This window comes from Sorex fumeus, unplaced genomic scaffold (genome assembly GCF_029834395.1).
Source record: "Sorex fumeus unplaced genomic scaffold, SorFum_2.1 ptg000024l, whole genome shotgun sequence".
Lineage (NCBI taxonomy): Eukaryota > Metazoa > Chordata > Mammalia > Eulipotyphla > Soricidae > Sorex > Sorex fumeus.
This window is the reverse complement of record NW_026606081.1, coordinates 3,939,295-3,964,376: the sequence shown is the minus strand read 5'-3', so window position 1 is coordinate 3,964,376 and position 25,082 is coordinate 3,939,295. Positions and strand designations below refer to the sequence as shown.

The 25,082-nt window shown below is 37.2% G+C and overlaps 1 protein-coding gene across 7 annotated transcripts in view; it reads left to right on the top strand.

Annotated features, from left to right (window-relative positions):
• Positions 1-24,857, top strand: part of SORBS2 (sorbin and SH3 domain containing 2) — a 220,478-nt gene extending 195,621 nt beyond the window's left edge. For all 7 annotated transcript variants that reach the window (XM_056114283.1, XM_056114284.1, XM_056114288.1 and 4 more), the window contains 6 exons: positions 638-752; positions 836-964; positions 3,039-3,242; positions 16,678-16,727; positions 20,635-20,741; positions 22,744-24,857. In XM_056114283.1, the coding sequence (XP_055970258.1) occupies positions 638-752; positions 836-964; positions 3,039-3,242; positions 16,678-16,727; positions 20,635-20,741; positions 22,744-22,805 (667 nt within the window). In that variant the 3' untranslated portion in view covers positions 22,806-24,857. The remainder of the gene's footprint in view (positions 1-637; positions 753-835; positions 965-3,038; positions 3,243-16,677; positions 16,728-20,634; positions 20,742-22,743) is intronic.
• Positions 24,858-25,082: the final 225 nt, after the last annotated feature.

The window sequence follows — 25,082 nt, the reverse complement described above, 5'->3', positions numbered from 1 at the left end:
TCCCCTATTTTCCTTTAGAAGCTTATTTATCTACTAAGCACATGATTAGATTCAAATACAAAGAAGCCCTGTGGATATCTTGTAGCCCATTGTGTTTGGATCTTTTTTTAAAAACTTTGGCCCTGTTAGGATGCTAGATACTGAACTCATTGTTAATAGCATTAAATTACAGAGTATTGTTTAGACAACTTTATATACAGATAAAACCAACACAAACAAACAAAAACAAACAAACAAACAAAAACCCACCATGGATTCTGCCCACAGAATCCAAATTACCAGTGTGGGAGGAGAATGGTCCCAATGGACTTTGGTGTAGGGATATTTGTACTTTGGTAATGGATGTGATGTGGTAGCATAATTTAAAAAGGTATGAAAACGTACCACTAAAGCACATGCAATGATGTAAACAAAAGTTCACCTCTAGGGAAGGGTAATAATGTCAGAATATTGCATGAAACTCTATCATTAGCTGTATCATGAACTCTACCATATATGTGTTATAAAATGTTTTTGACAGTAAAATTTGGGGGGGAAAAAAGAAATTGTACCTTTCAAACATACAGTGTTATCACAACCAAAGCAAGCGGGGGAATGGTTTCATTTCCAAAAACTAAATTTAACATGCCTCTTCCAGGGAATTATCTTTTAAGAAAGGAGATACTGTCTACATCCTCAGGAAAATAGATCAGAATTGGTATGAGGGAGAACACCATGGCAGAGTGGGCATTTTCCCAATCTCATATGTTGAGGTAAGTCCTTTCCCTTCCTCCTAAATGAGTGTTGCCTCCAAAGCTGCCACAGGTTCAGAATAAATAGCTATTTCCTTTCATAGAAACTCATGCCTCCTGAAAAAGCACAGCCTGCAAGACCTCCACCCCCAGCTCAGCCCGGAGAAATTGGTGAAGCTATCGCCAAGTATAACTTCAATGCTGACACAAATGTGGAGCTCTCGCTGCGAAAGGTAACCTGGCCGTTCCGTGCATCTATGCATTGAAAGGCTACTTTAAAAACTAAAAATTAAAATTAAAGGAAAAACTAAAATAGGTTAGCTTCTTCCTTCAACATTTTTGTGTTAGCCCCGTTTTCTACAAAAGACTTCAACAGACCACACTGAGTCACTCACTGTCAGCGTTCACATCTGATGCCCTCACAGATGAGGAGTTCTGCAGGACACAGGGATTTTCTTTGTGGTTTGCACTAAGAGCCCCCAAATCCTCAGCAAGGAGTTCCTTGGGCTGAATATTGATATACCTGGGAAGTATCAAAAAGAAAAACACATCTCTATTAATCATCAAGGTGTTTACCTTGAGAGATGCCTCCAGTATCTGGCTTTCTTTTACCTGGGAATCAAGGACTGGCCCTAAAATAATGGAACTATTTACTCTGGGAAAGCAGTTCCAAGAAAGTACAGTGCTGTTCCTTTGACTGGTCTTCTAGACCTTATGACAGCCCCAGATTTCACCAGCATCCTCTCCAATTCTAATGCTTCTTTTAAACAATATCAAGAAGAGCACTTGAGGGGCTGGAGTGATAGCACAGCAGGTAGGGCATTTGCCTTGCACGTGGCCAACTCGGGCTCAATTTGTCTACATGCCAGACAAATGCCCTCCCTACTGTATTATCTAAGTCCATGTGGCATTCATTATCTTGATCAATGAAGGAAGCAGTAATTTCCAGCATCCCATATGGTCCCCTGAGCATCGCCAGGGTAATTCCTGAGTTCACAGCCAGGAGTAACCCCTGTGCATCGCTGGGTGTGACCCAAAAAGAAAAAAAAAAAGAAGAAGAGCACCTGAAGGATGATCAAGCAAACTGTTTCCATTGTTTTCTAAGAAATCACAAGCATGTGCTTGAGGTAACCACATGCCTGTAGCAGACACTAGAGAGAGAGCAAGATGCAAAGTGCTTGGAGAATCTCTTGGGCCTATTGATGAATTCCTTGCCAGAAGCAATGAAGGGACATTCTGCCTTCTTTTCTTGGTAGAACCTCATCTCATTCAGTCCTTTTCCTCCTTGTTCTGCATCATCATCAGATTCTCCTCTACCTTATAACGCAGCACTCCAGAAACTAGATCACTTTGTATTTCATATTTTAAAGAGAAGTTCTGCCAGTGGAATTATAGTAAAAGTATAACCTAGGAACAGTCTGTTCTTGGTGCTCTGCAGTGAAATTCAGGGAAGTTTTAAGTTGTTTTATATTTCCTATCTGTTTTCTTTTTCAGCTAGGGTGGTGCTCAGGCCTTACTCTTGGTTCTACACTCAAGAATCACTTCTGGTGGTATTCAGGGGACCACATGAGGCACCAGGGGTTTACTTGGATTGGCTACATGCCAGACAAATGCCCTCCCTACTGTATTATCTAAGTCCATGTGGCATTCATTATCTTGATCAATGAAGGAAGCAGTAACAATGATTGTAGAATACTCTATTATTGCAAAAGCCAATGCTTCCTCTCAAATATGAAAGAACTGTAGTAGTATTCAATGATCAGAACAGATGCAGTTGCCATAATCTTGTTTAGAGGCAGAACAGGTAGATATTAGCCCTGGTCCTGGGTCTGATTTATCTAGGGTACATTCTCTGTCCAATCCATTGCTAATGTTCAGTGCATGTAGATTATAGAAGAAGGGATTTTCATTCATCTTCATGTCTTCTAGAGTTTGTCTTCAAACATACCACCATAATGAGTTGTGCAGAGTTTCAAAGCCGTTGCTAGAGAAGATGATTAACATGAATCTGTTAGTATTATCACAATGTTGTTGATATGTTGCTTATTTAGCTATTGGGTTTTTAAAAATAATTTGAAGAAGTTGTTTTTCACAATATGAGTCTGAATTGGAATGAGCCTATCCATGGTAACCAAGAAGCTGCAGCTTAATTGCATATTCTTGTTTAAAAACAACAGCAACAACAACAAAACCCCAGTAGTATAAAGCTTTCCCAAATGGAAATATATAGTTTATTAAGAAAATATTGTTAAAGATATTTTGTTACCATGCCTCTATTTATAATACAGTTTCTAATATTCCTTGTAGGGAGATAGAGTGATTCTTCTTAAAAGAGTTGACCAAAACTGGTATGAAGGTAAAATTGCAGGAACCAGCAGACAAGGCATCTTCCCTGTTTCCTACGTAGAAGTCATCAAAAAGAATACAACCAAAGGTGCTGAGGATTACCCTGAACCACCAATACCCCACAGCTATTCTAGTGATAGAATCCACACCTTAAGTTCAAATAAGGTAAGAAGAACTTCTAGCATATTTGTATAATAGTTGCAAATTGATGTAAGATTAAATAATGCATCACTTTAGGCCATCAGACTAGAATGTCACATCTACTGCAAAACTAAAAGTTTTACATTCTGTTTCTGGGTATTTTATTCCAATGACAAATTAATCTTATTTCTTAAATTGGTATAGGTACAAGTATAAAAAAAGCTTTATTTGATCATTTTCTTTTTAAGATATTGAAAGAAAAATATTATAAAATCTTAATTTGCGATATAACATTTTAGATTAAAATCATTTAATCTCTGTTGCAAATATAATTTATTTGTATTTTATAGTCTCTTAAATATTTTCTCTCACAGCTGGGGTAGGGGAAGCCTATGTTCATAATTTGAGAAGACTATTTGACTGACTTATTTTCAGCTGTTAATTTATACTGCGATATCATTGGCTTAATAAAATAAATTTCTTAATATTATTAGGCAAAATTATTTTGAGAAAATTACTATAATGTACTACTTCTAAATGATGATCTCTAATATACACTAAATGCTCTGAATCTTACTTTCAAGTGGTATTTCTAAATAGAGGAAATAGCTCTTTGAATCACTCTGACACAAATAATATTTCCAAACATATGATTTTTATGTTAGGAAGTTTCTAATGAACTTAATATTGCATGACATATTTCAATTTTTCATATAGTATAATTCAGTTTAAATACTTTGAGGAGATAATTATATTATATTTTAAATTTAGGTATATTTCTATGATATAAATATCTTGGGATAATTAATTTTGGAAGCAAATTCATTGTAAAGCTAAGTACTATGGACCTGTTAATATATATAAATATATAGTTGACTATGGTAGTCCAGTATACTATGAAATAGTATAAAAATAACAGTAATGAAATTTAAAGATATTACATTTTGTCCACATAACATTCATATCTATGAAAGTAAAAGCCAAAGTTAATATCGTTAGTCATTATATTTTTCACCAGCTTTACAGAGCTCTATGACTGTATATTATAATGTACAGTGTTAAAAAAAACTTAGGCCATTGAGCAGACTTCTCTGGACAAGTTATTTCTGCCTTGTAAAAAATTAACTTACATGGGATGTGGTAAGAGTGTCTACCTAAATAGTGACCAACCAAATGTAAAGTATGTCAGATGCTAGGCAGCACCTGAACTTCTACGAAATGATCACTTGAGTTTGGAGACAATTTGCCTCCTTTATATAACCCCATAATTACATAATATTTTCTTTATAAAAGGCAATATAAACTCTATAAACAACCCAATTCCATGATCAGACACAGGAGCCCAAAACTGGTGGAGAACACACTATGTACTGAGATGCTAATTAAGGTCATGGGCCAGAAATGAACTAAGGTCATGGACCAGAAATGCTGAGGGCATGAATGAGGCTCATCTTAATCCGCTAGAAAGCGCATCTTGAAAATCTGTCTTGATTTTTTCCCTTTCCAAACCAAAGTCACCTACTTGGAAAACACTAAATTAAAATGCCGCCAATCAGGTTCTCCTAAGGCCCACATACATATGTCATGTAGTTTTATTCCTAACACAGAGAAAGAGATAAACATGGTAGAATTTGCTTAAATGCATTAGAATTAGAAAGATTTCTAAATTAGTAATGGTCCTTCTATGTTTGTTGGTTTGTTTATTTGTTTGGGGGCCATAACTGGCAATGCTCAGGGGTTACTTCTGGCTCTGCACTCAGGAATTACTCCTAAAAGTACTCAGCAGACCACATAAGATACTGTGGATCAAATCCAGGTCAGCTGCGTGCAAGGAAAATTGCTTTACTCACTGTACTATTGCTCTGGCCCAGTAGTAGTACTTCTTGAACTACTTTTATCAAACTGACATAAACTTGTTTTGTTCAACATATCTAAATAAAGAAAAATTATTCAGATATAAATTTATTTTTACTGTAGGAGATTAAGATTCATAAATCAAACATCTCAAGGTTTACATAAAATATTAGGCTTTTGAGAGAAAATGGGAGTCCTATCAGGAGTGTGATGCCATGAATAGGATCTGTTTCCATGTAAACATTTACTTTGGGGTGTGTGTGTGTGTGTGTGTATGTGTGTGTGTGTGTGTGTGTGTGTGTGTTGATAGTCTTTATTTGGCAAGGACTGGGGGCCACTCTCAGGCATTAGTTCTTTAATGGGAATTAAACTGGGTTGGATTGGCCACAGGCAAGGCAAGAACTTTATTCCTGTACTGCCTCTCTGACCCTGATTTTTTTTTAACCTTAAAGTGGTAGTCATATAAGTTCAGTTTTTGTATTTTTTTCTAAAAAAATTATTTATAAATGTGTTCATGTATGATGATATAAAAATACCGTATACTATTTATTATAATCACCTTGAAAACATACATAAACACAAATAGATTTTGTTTCATTTTAATTAACATTGTACACTAAATCATCAGAAAACTCAGTTTAAAGCAAGTTATTAAATATTTTTAAGTTTGTGCTCTGTTTTAAAATCTCTATGACAGTTTTATCTGACATTTCACAATGAAGTTCCTTTTGAATACCCTGTTTCTTTTTTGTTGATAGATTGCTTGTAATATAGTAAAAATATGTTTAGAGTCCTCAAAATATCTTCCTACCTAAGTCATAGAAAAAAATCTTTATGTTCATGATCATTCATTTTCTACTTTTCTCTGTCTCTGTGTTCTGATTCATTCTTATGTTCTTGGCTTTTTCTTTCTTGATTTCATAATTCCTGTTCATTTCTAAGTTGGCTTCCAGTGAACCAGCCCCTCTTCTCTTGCACAAAGCTTCATCTGACCCCCATAAAGGAGCCCTCCAAGAAATCATCAGGGGTCAGCGATCCCTGACATCCAAGTGTCTGCCAGCAATCCCTTTGGCCCCAATTCTACCTCATTTTCTGGACAACTTCTTGGATGAACTAGAGCAGTTTAAAGCTTTAACCTTATCACCTGACCAAGCTGACCCAAATACCCTAGAAGAGATCACCCTTGAAATTAAAGAGGAGCCCTCTGTTCTCCTCCCATTGCCTCCAGCTTCTGTGCCTGCTGGATCATCTTCCTCTCTGCTGCCTTTCCCCCACTCTGGTGAGACCGCAGCTACATCCCAGTATTCTGAGGCAACACCCTGGCCGACTCTCAGGAACACAACTCAAGATGAGCTTTCAGATTTGATCAAGATGAGAAGGGGCATCACAGACCCTATAAAGACATATGATGTACTTGGTGATAAGTTTGTAACCTCTGTACCTACAAATGTGAGCTCCTTACCCCAAAATTTACCTGTCATTGGAGAGGAAGATGAAGAAATCTTTGAGGGGGTGATATCAGGCATCCAAAGATGGCAAGAATCTCAACAACCAGGTGATCTTTGGGGGAGCCATGATGACACAACCGTGGCATCAAGCCTGCACATTGAAGAAGAGGAAGAGGAAGGAAAATCTGATGACTTTAAATCTCTGGTAGCCACCCCCACAAATGCTAGGATCCCTAAGGAAGAGAGAAATGCTACACAAACCAGTAATGAGGTATTTTCGTTTTGCCAAATTGCTAAAGAACTAACCAGTCATCCTACACTTAGCTCATACAATCTCATTAATAAACAACAATGCTGACGTTGCCTTAGAAACTTTCTCATAAGAAACACAAGCACTAGGGGCATACAAAATTCAGTAAAATAATGTAAATATACGCTATAATTCCATTATTTATTTATGACTATAAATATAAATATTTAATCTTGGTAATATAAAGTGTTTTGAATTTCCCAGTGTAAATAATGACAGAGAAGTTGAGCTCTCACTGGGTGTTGCAGTATTCTAAGACTGTTGTATCTTGACTTTTCAAAGCCTGTAGGATGGTTTATATTATCCTCACTTTAGAAAAAGAGGAATAATTCAATTCCAGGATGAACCTCCCTAGATTTGAAACAAACTGTTTCTCAACTGTGATCTACTTTAGAAGCAAGTTACAAAGAACCACTGCAGCATGTAGATAATTTGAACGTTCATATTTAGAATGAGCCATCACTTCAGTGTATTTAAAGTTGTAGAACATAAGAGTTTTAATTTTGAACTGCTCACTTCAGAAATATCAACTAATCACAGCCACTGGGAATTCTGAATCCAATTCAAAAGAAAACATTTGTGCTTTTAAAGCAAAAAATTATTGCAAGAAGTGTCAAGGTCATACATCCCTAGGTATTTGGTTATTTTGAAATTATTTTAATGGGGGTGGTGGCTGGTCCTGGAGGTCTTCGGCTGCCGTAGCCCTGGTCGGGGCGGGGAGGAAAGCTCAACCCGCTCCCCTCCAAGGGACTCCGGGAAGGAACACCCAGGCGCGGGGGCAGAGACTGCACTGTTCTCGTCCGGGATCTGGATTTCATAGTCTCTGAGTCTTGGCCGCTGATGGGATTACACGGCGCCAGGGGGCCAGGTGGTGGGTGTGACCCCCGCCTACTGGAATTTGGAGGATCTGGGTGGAAGATGCTCGACTCCAATTCGAGTAGGCTTGGAGGTCTACTGTGATTAATGGGGGAGTTCTAAAAACCATATAGTCTCATTCCGTATACAAAAATTATCACATCTTGTCTTTTATTTGTTGTTTTCTTCACTATTTAAGCTGCCTTCCTTTTCTTCTGGAGATCAAACATCTACAGCTTTGCCCAGCCGTCTGCTCTCTTCCCCTCCTATTCATTCACCCTTGGCTTCTGTTTCTGACCTGGTCTCTGCATTTCCTCAGTCTGTCCAGCCCTATTCACCACCTCTCCTCCCTAAACACTCTTATCAGCAGGAAATAAACTCACCTAAGTTAAAGGTAACTGCATCTTGAGAGTGGTTGGTTGATTGCATGTTTTTCAGTGAACTCTTCTTACTAAATGTATGATTTACATTTGTGTCATCTTGCAAGATCTGAAAAGTTATGTAAATATTAGTTGTTCATTTTTAACATCATGGCACGGCCTGTATCCTAAAATTAAGAAGGCCTGACACACAGCAGCTGAAGTCAGAATGAGGACAAAAATTAAACTAAGGTATATAGAAGATTTAAAAGTCAGCGTTAGACTTTTTATTTCAGAAGTTGGGGAGCTTCCACGTGAGCTCAGGAGCCTGGGGAGTCATTCAAGCTGATTCTCTACCAACAGGGCAGGTCGCTCAATGCCAGGCCCCAGGATGCCAGAGACCACCAAGATCACTTGAGTGGTGCCTAGAGACCACCAGTTCCACACCCAGTGGTGCTTGGGTACCCTCCAGGGCTATACCTGATAAAACTTTGGCCCCCATATGGTGCCAGGGATCAAACTGGGTTTGGAACTGTTCAGTCTCCACAGCCTTACTATTGGTTTGTGTTAACTTTATAGAGAACAGGAGAACCATGCCATTCAAAGGTGTCCTTCTGTGTCTTTCATTCTGGGACTTCTGAGTGGGTTCATTTTCTCCCACGGTCTCCACCTTTCAGCAGATTCAGCAGCGCCTGAGAGCATTGTTTTAAGTCTTATATTTTATAAAACTGATACTTGAATGAGGAATCAGGAATGGTGCGTTACAAGAGAAATTTTTTGATTTTGGCTTTCAGAGTCATATCTGCTGATGCTCGGGGGCTGTGCCCAACTCTGGTCAGGGGCCATGCCCTGTAGTGCTTAAGGGACCATGCAGATCTAGGGATGGAGCCTTGGCTTCCTGCATGCAAAGGATGTGCTCTACCTTTGAAATACCTCTCTGGCACCAAAGATTGCTTTATTGTTAAAAGAAAGTTTTTTATTGCGTTTCTTATAAGAAAATCACAAATGTCAGCTCCATAAGGAAATCTCACTCCAAACAATCCCATTAGAACATGATATCCCAGTTTCCAACATGAAAGCAAGCCTTGATTCTTTCTAAGATATAAAAATGATCTTTCCAGCTGTCCAGCATATCATTCCAACAGTTAACTTTTTTCTCAAGAAAACCTGATATTTATAAAACTTCTATACTAGTTGAGATAGGGGTATCTACATGGCCAGACTGCCCAAGCTAAGTACAGCTTAAACAAAGTGGAAATGTCTCTTTTCTGATGCATTAACCAATGTAGAGCTTCCAGGGATGAAACAGTGCCTTTAGCAAGCTAAGAATTCAGGAGACTATTTTATTTTGCCACATCACCACTCAAAGAGATGATTACTTTGTGGTCCAAGTTGGTTGTATCAGCTCCAACAGCCCCTCCTTTACCTGCCAGGAATGAGAAAAGAGGAAGGAGGTATATGCCTTCCCCCATGAAGCCTGTGTTATGGAAAATGCAGCCTTCCTGTCTGCCGGAACTCATCGTCTGAGCACATAGCAATACAAAGAAGGCTAGGAAATGTAGACTTTCTTCAGAATTATCAAATGCTTTCCGAACATCAGGCTTTTATTACCGAGAATGCATGAGAGAGTAGATATGTGGAACATCAGACGATCTAACTCTGAAACAGAGTTATCTTATGCATCTTATTCTCAGAGCCTGGAGATTTGAAGTCAATCATTACAAAATTAAGATAATTTTCCTAGATGAGGTTAAGAAGACAGTATGCTTTTACTGAAAAGTCCTTCCCTTCTACTCAAGTTCTAGTAAGCCAGATCAAATGCCATAAAGGATATTAAGTCTTGTCCACTATTGAACTATAATAAAAAGATAAAAACATGCTCTCACAAGAAAGTCAATGTTATATTAAAATTTTGACTTTGCAAGAATACCAAAAAAAAAAATAGTCCAAGGTGCCTGGAGTTAGGATTAATAATAAACATTTAAATATATATCACCATTTTCCCCAGAAAAAATTACATTTTTTTCTTGGTTGTTTTATCTGAAAATTTGCCTCTGACAAATGTTTGACACTTTCTCTGAAATTTAATGAATATTAAGTAATTTTACCCCATCTCACTTTTTGTCTCTTCAAATACACATAAAACAAACTTGTCACTTCTGAGAATGACTTGAACCCATTTGTTAAGCATTCTGCTAAAGAGGAAAAATTCCTTGTATGTGTTCTTAGTCTATCTACATTGCATTCAAGCAACTTCTCAATGCCAAATTCCCACTGTAAATGTTTCTCTGCTATGCCTGTGACTGCCGGTATGCCTGTGACTTCCGGTGTGCCTGTGACTTCTGGTCTAAGAGCAGCAACTGATACTTGTGCTATGAAACAGCCAGAAGAAATGTCTGCAGACTAACCCTTCTGCTCTGCTGTTACTCGGGGGTTTGGCATGCTGCGTGTGCATGGAGAAACCAAACAAAAGTAAAGTACCTCCTGAAAGCTGTACAATGAAGACAAGAACTAACAAACTTCTTATGGCTTTTCCAGGCTGATTTTAAAAGTGAAATATTTGTCCTGAGTAAACCTCCACGTAGCCCAGTGATGTCTAGGAAACCCTGCAGCTCACCTGTCAGAGGTCTCAGCAGTTCTCACAGGGTAGGGTCAGAATGCCCCAACTTCCCTCTCCGTAGGCTGGCTCTTCCTTTTAGTTGTCCTTGTTGTGCTTTGTCAGTCAAATAAGACTAGAGATACTCTTGAGATGAAATGACCAATAGATGGAAGCTATGACATTGGATCAACACAAAAATCCTTATTCTGTCTTTTGTGCGATGCACTTTCCTTTAATGTGTGCGTGTGTTGTGTGTGAAGTTTTTTAACATGCAGAAAGACAGCACCAAAACTCTCCATTATGCATCAAAGGGTGTAGAATATGTTGTTTTCTACATCTGTCTTGTGCTTCTGTGCAAGTGTTCCTTGTAAGTCACTTCTTCACAGTCATTGTTTTTAAGCACAGAATACTTTCAATCATATTCTGGGTTCACAGAATTCTGGCAATGTTTGTATCATTCAGTGCTTTTGAATTTTTTAAAATTTCATAACCATAGGAGCTGGAGTGATAGTACAGCGGGTAGGGTGTTTGCCTTGCACACGGCCAACCCGGGTTCAATTCCCAGCATCCCATATGGTCCCCTGAGCACCGCAGGAGTAATACCTGAGTGCATGAACCAGGAGAGTAACCCCCGTGCATTGCCGGCTGTGATCCAAAAAGCAAAAAAAAAAATTCATAACCATAAACCTTACTGTAAAATATCTTATTCCTCAGGAAGTCTGTGCTCCGTTCATTCTATGACCCTTTTGAACCCAACTCAAATGCATTGGCCTCAAAATATTAACAATCCTCATAAAAGATATAATTGAAATTTTTCTTTTAACTCGTGATTTAGCATCAACATCACTTTAACTGAATAGATTACTAGATAACTGAATAGATTCTAAATATTCTATGAATATTGAAGCAAGAAGATAAGAAGTTTGGAAATTTTTATTTTCTTTCACTGTTTCTACTGTAATGTATCCTATTTTAACCTCAAAGGGTCTATTACATGAGTTTTTAAGGACTTCAATGCAAAGATTTATTTTTCTGTTCTTTAAAATGTAGATATTTCCCAGTTAGTTGTTATTGCCTTTTTTGTGCTTTTGCTTTGTATAGGAAGACTTTGCTTGTGAGACAGATTTGTGTTGCCATAAACAAAAATTTTTTACCTAGAAGAGACTCGTAGACACCATCTAAGAGTTCTTCCAAGGCAAAAAAATGAAGAAATATTTTTCTAACACTAATGCAACCCATCTGTAAACTGCCCCTGAATTGATTGGATGATATGGCTTGGCAACTTTTAGTTTTGTCTTTGCCAGTTTCTTGCATGATATATTTGCACATTATGTATTTGCAGGTCAGATACTGGCTTATATTATTTTGCAGAATTGTATTTATATTAATGCGGAGTTGTATTTCACCTTTATACTTTAAAAAGGGAAAGTAAGTCTATAAATAGCAACATAATAATATAATTTGGGTAATTTCATCTAACTCTTGTTGCCAAGTATCACAGCTAAGATTTTATGGGGATGAATTATTTAAAATATGAAGGCTGTTGGTCAAAGCAGGGTTCATGCCTCGCATGTATGAAACACTAGGTTAGATTCCTCTCCCATCTCCCTTTCAAGAACTCTAGGACTCTAAAAGTCACCTTAAATTCAAATTTAAGATGAGTCTCTGTGAATATCACATAAGCATTTTGCTATTTATTTATCACAAAACTGCAATGCATCTTAAATTCGAATTTAAGATGTCTTTGCGAATATCTCAAAAGCATTTTGCTCTTTATTTATCACAAAACTGCAATGAAGTTATGAGTACTAAAACTGCCTGAGCAAATAGCTAAAATAGAAATAGACATGAACCAAAAATACTAGTGCCTAAAGAGGAATCCTTTATCAAGAATTCAAAACATGGCAATAAAATAACATGGTCAGGAAAACAGATGGCTATCTCTTCTACATCACTCTGTAGTCTTTAAAATAGCTTTCAAAATTAATCCAAGTTGCAAGAACAAACTTGTTGGGACAAACGAAACTGACCAAAGGCATTAAATTCCTAGCATGTCACTCCCCTTTCTTACCATTAGATGGCGATAGAGTGAAGCTATCATGCGCATCTTTCCCCTTATGCAGGTTAGAGAGCGAGGAAAGGAGACAAAGTAACAATAAGTACTCTCAAGAGATACAGTATTAACCCATATGGAACATAAATATTTGCCTAAATGTTCGATGCTAAGTTTAACCCACTTGCACTACCACTCTCCAGCCCCTGGAAACACTTTTTAGAGATACAGCGGCCTCGGAAATTAAGGCCTTTTCTGCTTTGGGTTGTTATTGTATCAGAATTTTTAAAAATTTTTATTTGATTAAAGAACTGTGACTTGCAAAGCTGTTGATCGCTGGGTTTTAGACACACTATATTTCAACACCAATCCCACCACCACTGTTCATTTCCCTCCCCCAGGGCTCCCATGGGCCCCGCAACCTTCGACAGGCACATTTCAAAGTTCTGTGGTTGTAGTTGAGATCTCATGCTCTCAGTGATTCTGAATCTTTGCTTTGGATTTACAGCTATACCACTGAGGGAGCCACATTTTTCTACACTAGATGAATTTTCATAATTGTCAAAGGGACAGTTCATTAAAATGATTTATCACTTGATCCCCCGTTATTCATCGATTTACTCGAGCGGGTGCCAGTAACGTGTCCATTCATCCCTGTTGCGTGTTAGCATAGCCCAATGGCATCTGTTCGTTCTAGGAACATGCAGAGCCTCAAACCGATCATTGACAAGAGGTCTGACCATCTTGTAGGTGGGCGTCCACGTTGGTTAAATGAGGAAATTAAACTAATAGAATTATACTGACAATAGATAAAATATGTTGTATTGACTTTAAAAGTACCCATTATAGTAATGAACCACCTTTTTTTTTCTAAGTTGTATTTACTTTTAAACACAGAGGCACAATTATATTTTTATCAAGCATTGGGTATCACAATATGAAAGGAAAACTTCTAGCAAATTTTAAGATTTTAGAATGATTTAAACATGCAAAAATAGGCACTTTGTTTTTAGGACACAGTGAAGTAATATCCTATAAACAATCTTTTCCTGAAACAACAAATAGTTTTCTCCTATTTATAACTTTGTTACTACTTGACCTCATATTATGATCTTTTGTGAGAGAACAGTGACTGTCTTGTCACATGACTGGAAATACAGTAGATAAGGTTTTTGTTTAGGTTTGGTTTTTGGTTTGGGGCTACACCTGGCAGTGCTCAGGGCTTACTGCTGGCTCTGTGCTCAGGCCATGTTGAAGGCAGATGCCCTGCCCATTGCACTATTGCTCCAGCCCCAGTCCCAGTACTTAAGGTTTTTTTATATGGGCTGGAGCGATAGCACAGCGGTAGGGCGTTCATCTTACAAACGGCCAACATGGCCAACCCGAGTTCGATTCCTCCACCCCTCTCGGAGAGCCTGGCAAGCTACCGAGAGTATTCGATATGCCAGACACAGTAACAACAAAGTCTCCAATGGAGACGTTACTGGGCCCGCTCGAGCAAATCGACGATCAACGGGGAGGGCCTTTACCTTTACCTTTACCTTTATATGTTTATGATAATATTTTTAAGTGATAAATGAGTATTTTCAAGATCATGTGACTTGATATGTTTTGCCAGAAATTTTACCTCTGGAACTCGTTCTAAGAAATAGGTCAAATAAAGAAAACAGTTATTTGTGATGGAATGTTTATTCAATTGTTATTGGTTTTAGTGAAAAGGGTTGTAACAAGTCTAACTTCAAAAACAAAAAAGAAATGGCTAGGAAAACTTAATGAGTATTTTTATACATTTATACAAGAGAACTGAATATTATCTTTCTAAGATTTAAAATAAAAAAAACAAAGAAAAAGGCTAAATAATTATTGCAAAATATTAATAGCAATTGATATATACAAATTTTATTTCTGCATAAGAGTCATACATATATACACATGACTGGATGAGAACTCAAAATGAAACAAAATATAGACTTGTAAAGGATTTATATTTCCCTTTTCATTTATTAAAATTGATATAAGAATATTTTATATCATTCTCAAAGTACTAAATGATCTTAAAATGACTAGAAAACAGTTTAGTCTTGCTTTTAAGTGAGGTACTATGATTGACAATATGCTAATGATGGTTTTAGGTATACATCACTCCTACACCACACCCATCACTAAGGTTCCCGTGTTTCCCTTCACCAAAGTCCTGCAGTCCCTTCTCTTTGAACACACATACACTCAGACACACACACACAAACACACACACACACACAGACACACACACATTCAGTTCTGGGGACCAAGTCTCCAGTTCTGTTGCCTTTGCCTCTACGTCGCGTGCATTACCATGTAACTTTAGATCCCACATATAAGAGAGAGAAAGATATTATTTGTTAGAGCATTCATTTTCTTCTGTTAGTCATTTTTAACCATGTTTGCAACCTTAACGATAATTGGTAGTTATTTTATGAATAACTTATGGATTTTGAATATGAATATGAATATTCATAAATCATTTTATGAATAACTTATGAATATTGTATAATCTTCCATCATACATATCAAATACTTTTATCTACTTTCTAGTCTTAAATTTATGTGTTCCATGACCAGATTGTTGAGTGAAATTTCTAAGAATAATATGAGTGATTATCAGTAATACAGCCAAAACTTAACATTTTAGTAATGTAGGTAATTAGTCTTCTGATGCTAGATATACATACAGTTCGGATGGAAAAGGAATGGATAAACAATCTAGAATTTTGATTCTAGATTCACAGCTCGGATTGGAGAGAAATAGATAAAGCTTTTGGAATTTTTAAATCTCCGTACATTGTCAGTATGGAGATTGAAAGAACCCCAGATTTCCCATCTAATCTTGGCCCAATGAAGATTCTGTGGATAATTTGCTAGGAAAAATATCCAGGCTATAAGCAATTCTTCAGTGACTCCGGAATCCAAAAGTTGGCCCTGATGTCCCAGGACAAGGATCTAATCAAAGAGTTACTTTTATGATTACCATGCAAATCTTTGGTTATTTCATTTCACCATGGAGCCATCACTTAGAAAAGAATGCTTTCGAAATGTGCTGTGAATTAATGGTAATGCTTTTTTCCCCTTGACATTAACATTTAGGTGGTGAACATAAACTACGTTGAGTTCACATGTTCAACAAACTTATTAACTTTCTTTCATTGCAATATTTATAAGGCTATGTGGAATGCTAAGGCTTGTCATTTCCAATATTATAAGTATCTATTACAGATACTGATCTTGATGCTTAGTTTAAAAAGAAAGGAAACTCTTTTGAGAGTTCAGTGCACTGGAAATTTCTACCAATATTTCTCTACTAAGGTAAAATGTTACATGTTACCTGGATATTGTTTGTTTTATTCGATTTAAAGTTCTCTGTTTTATCTTTTTAAAAAAAATGCATGTGTTTTTTTCACATTGAGAACAGAGAATGTGAGTTCAAATGTAGCATGGGATGCCTGCCCATTGATTCTTTCATCTGTACTGTATGTGAAAATGTTGTCCATGAAGGAAAAGTATATTAGAATGAATGCGGAGACTTTGCTGTTAGACTAAACGTGGCTTATTTCCTGCGTGTTTGAGAAAACGCTAAAGAACACGGCTGTATAAAGGTGTCCATCCTTCCCATTCGAGTGGTTTGGTGTCTACGTTCTTGCCATATTCCTGAACTTTGAAAAATCAATGGGACTAAACCATGACTTTTTCCTAAAGTTTGAGCAGTCTAGATTTTGGAGGCATTCAAAACATTTGAAACCTCAATGGTTTTAATTTAACTTAAAATATCCTTCAAATATTTTAATAACGAATTCTGCAGAAACCATTTCTTTGTGTTTCCCTTCCTCTTGGTTTTTTACAACAGGAAATATTAAATGTCAAGAAAAGTACCATGCCATTACCCAAGTTATCTTTTAATTAGTACCAGTTAAAGCATTGATTACATTGAAAATCATTTCATTTCAGCCACAGCGTCCTGTGTTTACTCATGAAAACATTCAAGGTGGGGGGGAACCGTAAGTATTCTTCTTATCTTCTAAATACAAAGACTAACCTTGACCCACTTAGCTTTTAAAATGAAGAACTAATTAACCCAAACAGGCTGGTGAGAATTTGCAAGTGAAAGAGATCACAGTAACTAACAACTAACGTGAGATCTCAAAAAAAAAATTTTTTTAACTGTATTTGTCTCTATCTTTTGTAGCAGAGAGCAGAAATAATTATTTTTTTAAATAAAAAAACACTTTGACTTTATCAAGAAAGAAACTGGAGTTACAAAGAAAAAAAAAAAGACTATGCGTCCACTCCACACAGAGATTCCAGAGACATATATATATCGGTCTCTTTCTCCCTTTTTCTTCCCATGTAGATCTATATGAACTATTGCCTTATAGACACAGAAAATGTTCCAATGCTGTTTTTCACATATTTGGAGTCTAGGACTAGGACGTGTAAAAGTGGAACCAAAGTGATAAGTTACTGCATGATATTTACCACCACAACCCCAGGAAAATGACCTTTAGTACTTCCAAATTCCTCTCTTTTCTGATAGAATCCAATCACCCTGAGGTTATCAGACTTAAGCTCTTAAGATTCTCCTTTCTGGGTGTATCCTTCTTCTCCATTTTGCTTCTGAGAGATGGTGTTTGCTTGCTATTGGCTGCCATGTACTCCGACTAGACCCCTGGGCAGGAGCATGCATTAGCTTAAATTCTTAAATTGTGCCCAGCCCACATGAGTACATGCAGTGAACCTCCCTCCAGCTCTACTCACCCTGGTGTGGCCTTCCTGCTCTTGTTGCCTACGTCACCATCAGTTTCCTTCCTGCTACTCATAGACACGGCACTAAGCTAAAAACATGCTCCTCAAAAGCCGTCTTCCCCTGAGACTCTCTCTTAACTGATTGCTGCCAGAAGGATCTCGTGCAGGAAAACCTTGTATTATAAGAACAGTTTGAAAGGAAAAATAATGTTGAAATCGCATTTAATTGGCTAATCTTTCCATATGACTTGTAATGATAAAGTTGGGGATTTATTTGCTTATTGACACAAATGGTGACGAGATCACACTGCAAAAAATTAACTCCAGGCCTGGAGATTTATTGCATTACCTACACATACTGCTCAGCGACTTTTCAGGAGTTTATGAATCAAAAGGTATGTCACACTATTTTTTGTAATATGGAGATAATGTTCCCAGTTTCTTCACTTGGGTGTTTATGAAACCACCGAGGTGAGAGAAGGTACATTTTTCAAAATCTTGCTTTGAACAAAATCTCTATTAAATTTTGAACATTTATCTCTATTAAATTTCTGATGACTTCCCCTAGCTAGTGGGATGATGGAGCGATTGCCGAATCTCTTTACTTTAAAGGTATTTTTTGAGTTAAAACATAAACTGATAGTGTCACCACAATTCAGAACAATGGTAAAATCGAGAAAGGGGTGTGAGTTATAGAAAGAACCTTAAGTTTGGCCAAGCATTCTCTGCGGAAAAGAAACTTTTCTTTTGGTACATCTTGCCCCTCCATTGTCTCTCATCCCACCCACCCATCTTTCAGAACAGCATTTTTTACTAGCTAGACTGCATTTCCTGTCGTGCAACACTGGTTTTCAAACTAACAGAGGCAGGAGGGTTGCCGGGAGGTTTGTCTTTATTTCCCTGCAACTCCTGCTCTCTCCCCTTTTTATGGGCTAATTAAACCAAAATGGTAAGTAAATTTTGACAGGCACACTGGCTTTTATCATACCTAAGTGAAGTCGGAGTTCGTGCCAATTTTGTTGCTTTAGCTCTTGGGACCTTGAGATTCTTCAAGCAGCTGGAGTTTATGACCTTAAATAGGCCTGTCTCTAAGTGGTTGGAGAAGTGCCTAGAAAGGCCGAAGCCTGAAAAACAGACAATCAGTACTTTCCCCGGCGGAAGGTGCAAGTGATCTCCGTTCAGTTAGCCCAGGACCGTCTCCCCCCGACAGCAAATGGGAAAAAGTTGCTGTGTGGAAATGAATGGGTCCCGAGGACAGACAAAAGATACTGCCTCTTTGCCTGAGCAGATGCAAAATCAAATCCTTAAGGCAAACGTAAATCTAATGTGGCTATTCCGATCAGGACTTAGTGAATGCAACTTCAAAAAGTTTTGCATTCGGAACCTGGGGGTTGGGGTTGTTCTGCGTTTTGGCCAAGTCTTTGTGATTCTGGTTTGGGTTTTAGGCACCTTCCCACAACTACAATCTTTTCTCAACACATCAACCTGAAGAGCGGACAGGGGCCATAAACATTGACTAGGAGAACAAAATATCTGCAAGGAAAAAGTTTCTGAGGCTGGAATTTCAGGCTGTTACCAAACCAGGAAAGATGACTCCCAGGCACCACATCTTACCATCTCTTACCCCCCCCCCACCTCCCCAAATCACCTTTATCCAAACCCCCCTAACTGCAAAGGCTCATAGACAGTGGCAAGCTAGTGGACCTGTATTCCTGACATGATGTTGAGTTCAAGTGACAGAATAGTTTTGTAGTACCAAAATTGCACTTTTTCTGATGAAACCAAGTAATTAAAAACAAATCATTTTTTCCTTATGCCGTGCTGAATGTTGCTTACTTTCAATATTGTCTTAAAAATTAAGTTGCCCAAAATATGGCTTTAATTTTTTTATTTTGTAATTGGATATTGAAGAAACATTTCATTAGAGCATGAGATATGTTTCATGTATGCATCAATGTAAATCAATGTTATATTCAGTATATTAGACTGTTTACATTTAAAGTCCAATCCTCTTAAATATATAAAATTACAAAATGGATATAAAGAGGAATAGAGATCAAGCCAATAATTTTTTTTTTCAAATCCCCTTCACAGTACTGGTAGTTTCTTTGTAGGAACATAAAGCTTTCAAATTAACTATAAACCGAGTGCTTCCTGGGCTCCTCTGCTGTACCACTTATGTCTTTACTTTTCAAAATGCCAGTCCATGTTAACAGGCATTAAAACACATGTTGTTTCATTACCGTAAAATAGAAGACTGTTTTATTCAATGCCTGAATTTATTACATGCCAGTGTCACCTTCACACTGATGAATTCAGGCAAGGAAAATAATTCAGGAAAGGAAAGAAAGTAATAGATTTCTATAATTATTTTTTATATAAAATTATTTCAAGGGAAACTGAAATTTTGTATCAAACACATCTTTTCTTAGTCCTTCTTTAAAAAAGAATTATGTCCATGCTCTGCTGCTTGAGACTGGCATAGTGTTTGCTGATCATACAGTATATTCATTTGATTTCAGAGGTGAATTACATTGGATTTTTTAACTCCAAATCTTTAAAGCATAGATTCATACTATAAAACTTAGTTGCTTTAAAGGTGTCCTTTTGCTGAAAATAAATAAATAAATAAATAAAACCTCCTTTGTGGTAATTTTCTGTTTTAGAAGACATATATCCAAGCTCTTTTATGCATCTTAATGTAAAATCATTAAAAATTCAATTTGCAAGTTACAGTTATTTTGCTTTTATTATTGTTATCTTAAACTGTAATTCTTGACTTTATATAGTGAGTAATATTATTTGTTTTATATTCTTGCTAGTTTTTATTTAATCTTTCAATTATAGTCATCTGTAACTGGAAAATTGAAGTGCAAGTCTGATTTATAAAATTTAATGCTTTTACTCCATTTTTGAGTGTTAGATGGAAATTTTTCCATGAATATTTCTCATTCTGAGTTTCAAAATGCTGGTAGAGTGGTCTAAATCCTACAAAAGTCTGAACATTTTTATTTGCTTTACATGCTTATGAAAGACTCATACTACATAATTTAATATTGTTAGCAAGGACAGAAACGTTAAAAGTAAAGAATATTATACTCACACCTCTAGCTTCTTCACAGTGTAAAGATTTTTTTTAATACACCAATTGTCCCATTTAAGGTTTCAGGCTCTGTATAACTATACTCCTAGAAACGAAGATGAACTGGAACTCAGAGAAAGTGATGTCATTGATGTCATGGAAAAATGTGATGACGGATGGTTTGTAGGTATGTGCATTTTTTTTCAGACCAATTTGACTGTAATTTGCTTGTGTTTGATCATCTGCATGATTTGATAAGATAATCAAGCTGCCTTTGATTTCATAAAGCCTTTGGTCTTTCATATATTCATATAGCATGTGCAATTTCAAGGCGTTTCCACCTGAGATATAGTTTAGTGTATAGTACTTCAAATATACATTTGTTCCTTCTAGTTTTATTTCCAATTCATCTGAGAGAAGAAAACTTCTTTAACTAGCACCAACCAGGAAAGACTGGGTTTCAGAATAAAAATAACAAAAATGGCCCCTGGATGAGGAAAGCATTTCTGACCCAGAGACCACTGGAAAATGTTCAGTAAAAAATGTAAATATGTTAGCAGAGAGGATCTATTTTGAGAAAACAAGTGAAGTGAGTAATTCACCCATTTACTAGGCTTGTTGTAGAGACTTTTCAAGTCTAGCAATTCACCTTTGCTTTAATTTGAGTAGATTCAGCCCATTCTAACCAGTTAAAAAAAAATGTCAATCTTACCATCTTCAGAAAGTAGGGATTCCCTGTGAATACATACATAGACAAGAATATTACACAGACATAGAGAGAATGTAGAAGAAGAAAACAAGCAGATTCTTCATTGTTTGGTTCAATGTTATTTCATTATAAATGTTGGTTAAGAAGAAAAGCAAGAGATCAGTCTCAGCCGACTCTGAAAGAAAAACTTTATTCAAGGACCTGCTTTGGTTTCACTTAAAGTCATAGTTTTCAAGAAGCAAAGTTAGTGAGGCCTTACTGCAAAGTCTCGAGAGGATGAAGGAAACAGAAGGTGGTGAATGAGAACATTCTCAGTACTGCAACCAGAGGGGATAGATTAAATAAAAGAACAAAGGCCACATCTGTAGCCACGAGCTTCCACCTCAGTTTAAATTAATGTTGCCTGATTACATGAAGAGAAAATAGCTCACCTACACAAGAGGGGAAAAAATCAGTTGTCAAATCAGGGATCAAGTTCCTGAAGACACAAAAGACTCTCTGGTCGCCATTTGTGTAAAGATTCTGTTCATTCTATTTGGGGCTTAATTTTCAAAGGAAGATGCAGTGTGCCAACTTTAAGAAAATTGTTTGAAAGAAATATGTTCTTTGAAATTGAAGGTGACCCCATTGACGATGACTGTGATCCCCAGTGACAGAAATGTGGCTCATTTCTTTTTTTCCTTCGGTGACTTTGCAAAAGATTGTGGATTTTCTCGATCTTTTGAAGGACTCTGGAAGTGCTGTTTTGTCAGTGGACTCATGAGATATTAGCCACTAAATCATGACAATTGTCCCAGGCAACATAACATGAGGTGACACCTATATCGAGCCATCCTTGCAAGTGTCACGTTCAAAGTGCTTCTCTATTCCATTCCTCAGACTTTCATTCCCGCAGCCCAAGAACGGAGCTTCCCTGCCCCCTCCACGACAGGATTGTGTGTTCTTAAACTGTTTATCCTGGTGTGCTAAGAACAGAGCGAGGAGGAAGCTTAAAGATGGTAAAGATAACTGTAGCACTGTAGCACTGTCCTCCCATTGCTCATCGATATGATCGAGTGGGCATCAGTGATGTCTACATTGTGAGACTTGTTACTGTTTTGGACATATTGAATATGCCACAGGGAGCTTGCCAGGCTCTGCGGTGCGGGCGGGATACTCTTGGTAGCTTGCCAGGCTCTCTGAGAGGGATGGAGGAATCAAACCCAGGTCACCTCATGCAAGGCAAACGCCCTACCCCCTACCCGCTGTGCTATCACTCCAGCCCAGTAAAGATAACAGGAAACACAAATGATGATCTACTTAGTTCGTCTCCCTAATGCCTTCAAGGGAGTTTTCTTTCTTTGTTTTCCAGAGCCTTGGAGAGTTTCTTAGGGAAGTCTTGTAAATCAAGAATTTTCTATCCCAGCCCCCCCCTCCCCCCCAGCTAGCTACTGCTATTTCATTGCAGTTACCTTTTTTTATTTACTGTTTCTATTTTCAGGCACCTCAAGAAGAACCAAATTCTTTGGTACTTTTCCTGGAAACTATGTCAAGAGGCTATGAATCACTGTCCCTCTATTTATGCCGCATTTCAGCAACACGTCTGCATAAATCTGCCTGAACTATGCCGGCAGGCCCTCTGTTGTCATGCCTTACAGTTTCCAGTAGAAGTTACTCACCATCACCATCTCCACCTGCCTCAGAACCACCAGCTACGTTGCTGCTGCAGCTGCCTGGGGGCGTGCTTCTGAGGGGAAATGCACGCACCTGCGATCTGTTCCCAGCTTGGGAAAGTTGATATGTGGATTCAAAGAAATGCGTTATACTTTTGAAAAGAGGTTACATACATAAGGCAAAAAAAAAGAAAAAAAAAGAAAAAAGTGTTTAAACGATTCTGGTCCACTTTGCCAGGGATTCTTTCCTTGGGCAACCAGAAGCCTGTTACTTACCAAATGCTGTGGTTTGCATTTTTATATTCTTAGCGTGGTGGTTACTTTCCTTTCACGAGTTTGCCTACTGTTCTGGTTTACACGATATAGCAACTGTACTTCAGCTAGTGTTTGCCTGCACTTACCTGTTGTAATATGCACAGTGATTACAAAATCTAAAGGAAAGTTCATTCGGACGAGTGTGATTTTGTTGATTGAATGTGAGTTTTCCAATAGAAAGTCTTTTTCTTTTCTGCGCTTTTTTTGTACCTTTTAGAAGTGCAAATAGTAAGAGCCTTTGGTCATAATCATGAGAATACAAGAAGTTTAGCTAGACTAAAAAAAACTATTGTGTTGTAAAGTTGCATTGCTATTTTATATTAAAATGTAATAATCAGCATCATGAACAATGAGCTCTTAGTGTGTTATTTATCTGATAAAATTTAAATAAAAGCAGTGTTAGTGAGAGGTGCAAAGATTATCCTAACATAGACACTTGAAAGTATCTGTAAGCAATATTCATAGGTAAGATTTCACTGTGTGTACACATATACATTTGAGATTGTATGGAACCGGCAATCCAAATGAGATGTTGTACATTTTATGGAAATGTAAAAGAATCCCACATATTATTTTGTAGAAAATAGAGTATTTCAGGAGCATCACAAGTATTAAGGCTGGTTTTAGCAAGGATTACAATCATTACAATTATTTTTACTATAATAATTATTTTTCTTCTCTGGAACTCAGAATCCTGGCTACATTTGAGGACAGGAATATGTTGAGCCTGATTTTCCTGGTGTGTGTAAATATTTCTTTGGGCCTATTTGGCGCTTTTTAAAAGCAATGTTAAGTCATTCAGGTTATACTTTCTGACCGGAAGTAGAAACAGAAAATGATGCTGAGGCCTGAAAGATGTGCTGTTTAACAGTGCCTGACTTACACATACTCTGAAAACTAGCTTTGTATTTCTTATGACTTTGCATAAGAACTGTTCCTATTTTGATCTTGAGCACCTTATAGATCTAACTTTTTATGGCATTTCTTCTGTGGACAGTAGCAGTCTTTTCAGAGCCTACATAAATTCTAGAATTTTGTATATATGTTTGCTCTTTTTTGGTACAGACTAGTTGAGAAACACAGAGAAATTTCCTGATTCAGTCTTTAGCCTTCACTTAAACTGAGCTAGAAAGCGTTCAATGGATTATCCTTTAGCTATCCCACAGATATAAGCACGTCTTGATAGTGTGATTCTGTAATCTATTGAAATATGCAAAAGTTTATGAATTTAAAAGACCTTCAAGCCAAACTAAAATGTACATAAATACTGAATGCAGAGGAATTTCATTAGGAAGAAGATAGAGAAACATCTCTGAGTAGCCTGCCTTGATCACTGTCAAGTTCACAACCAGCTTTATATTTAAAAGGCCTTGGGTTTGAAATTAAGTCAATTGCATGCAGCTTTGCTGATAAATGAATAATTATCTCTGATGACATTTATGAGAAAAGACTTCAATATCCGTTGCCTGTCATATTTAAGAAAAATTACTGTTTCTACTCTCTGTATCTAATTTTAAATGAAAAATATTCACACCTGGCTTTCAGGTAATTGACTTTGAATTCTTACAAGCAAAGGTCTTTGTGTTTTTCTTGAATAGACATCTAATAAATTTTGCTTGGAAGTACACTTCAGTTTTCTTTCGGGTTTTTGTTTTGTTTTGCTTTGCTTTGGGGGTCACACCCAGCCATGCTCAGGGGTTACTCCTGGTTCTTCACTCAGGAATCACTCCTGGCAGTAGTTTTCTTTCTTGGTATCTATCGTTGAGAAAATTCTCTGTTTTATCTCAGTTTGTTAGGTAACTAAGACTATGCATTTGCTATGTGTAATCTCAGCCAATAGATGGCGAAAAGA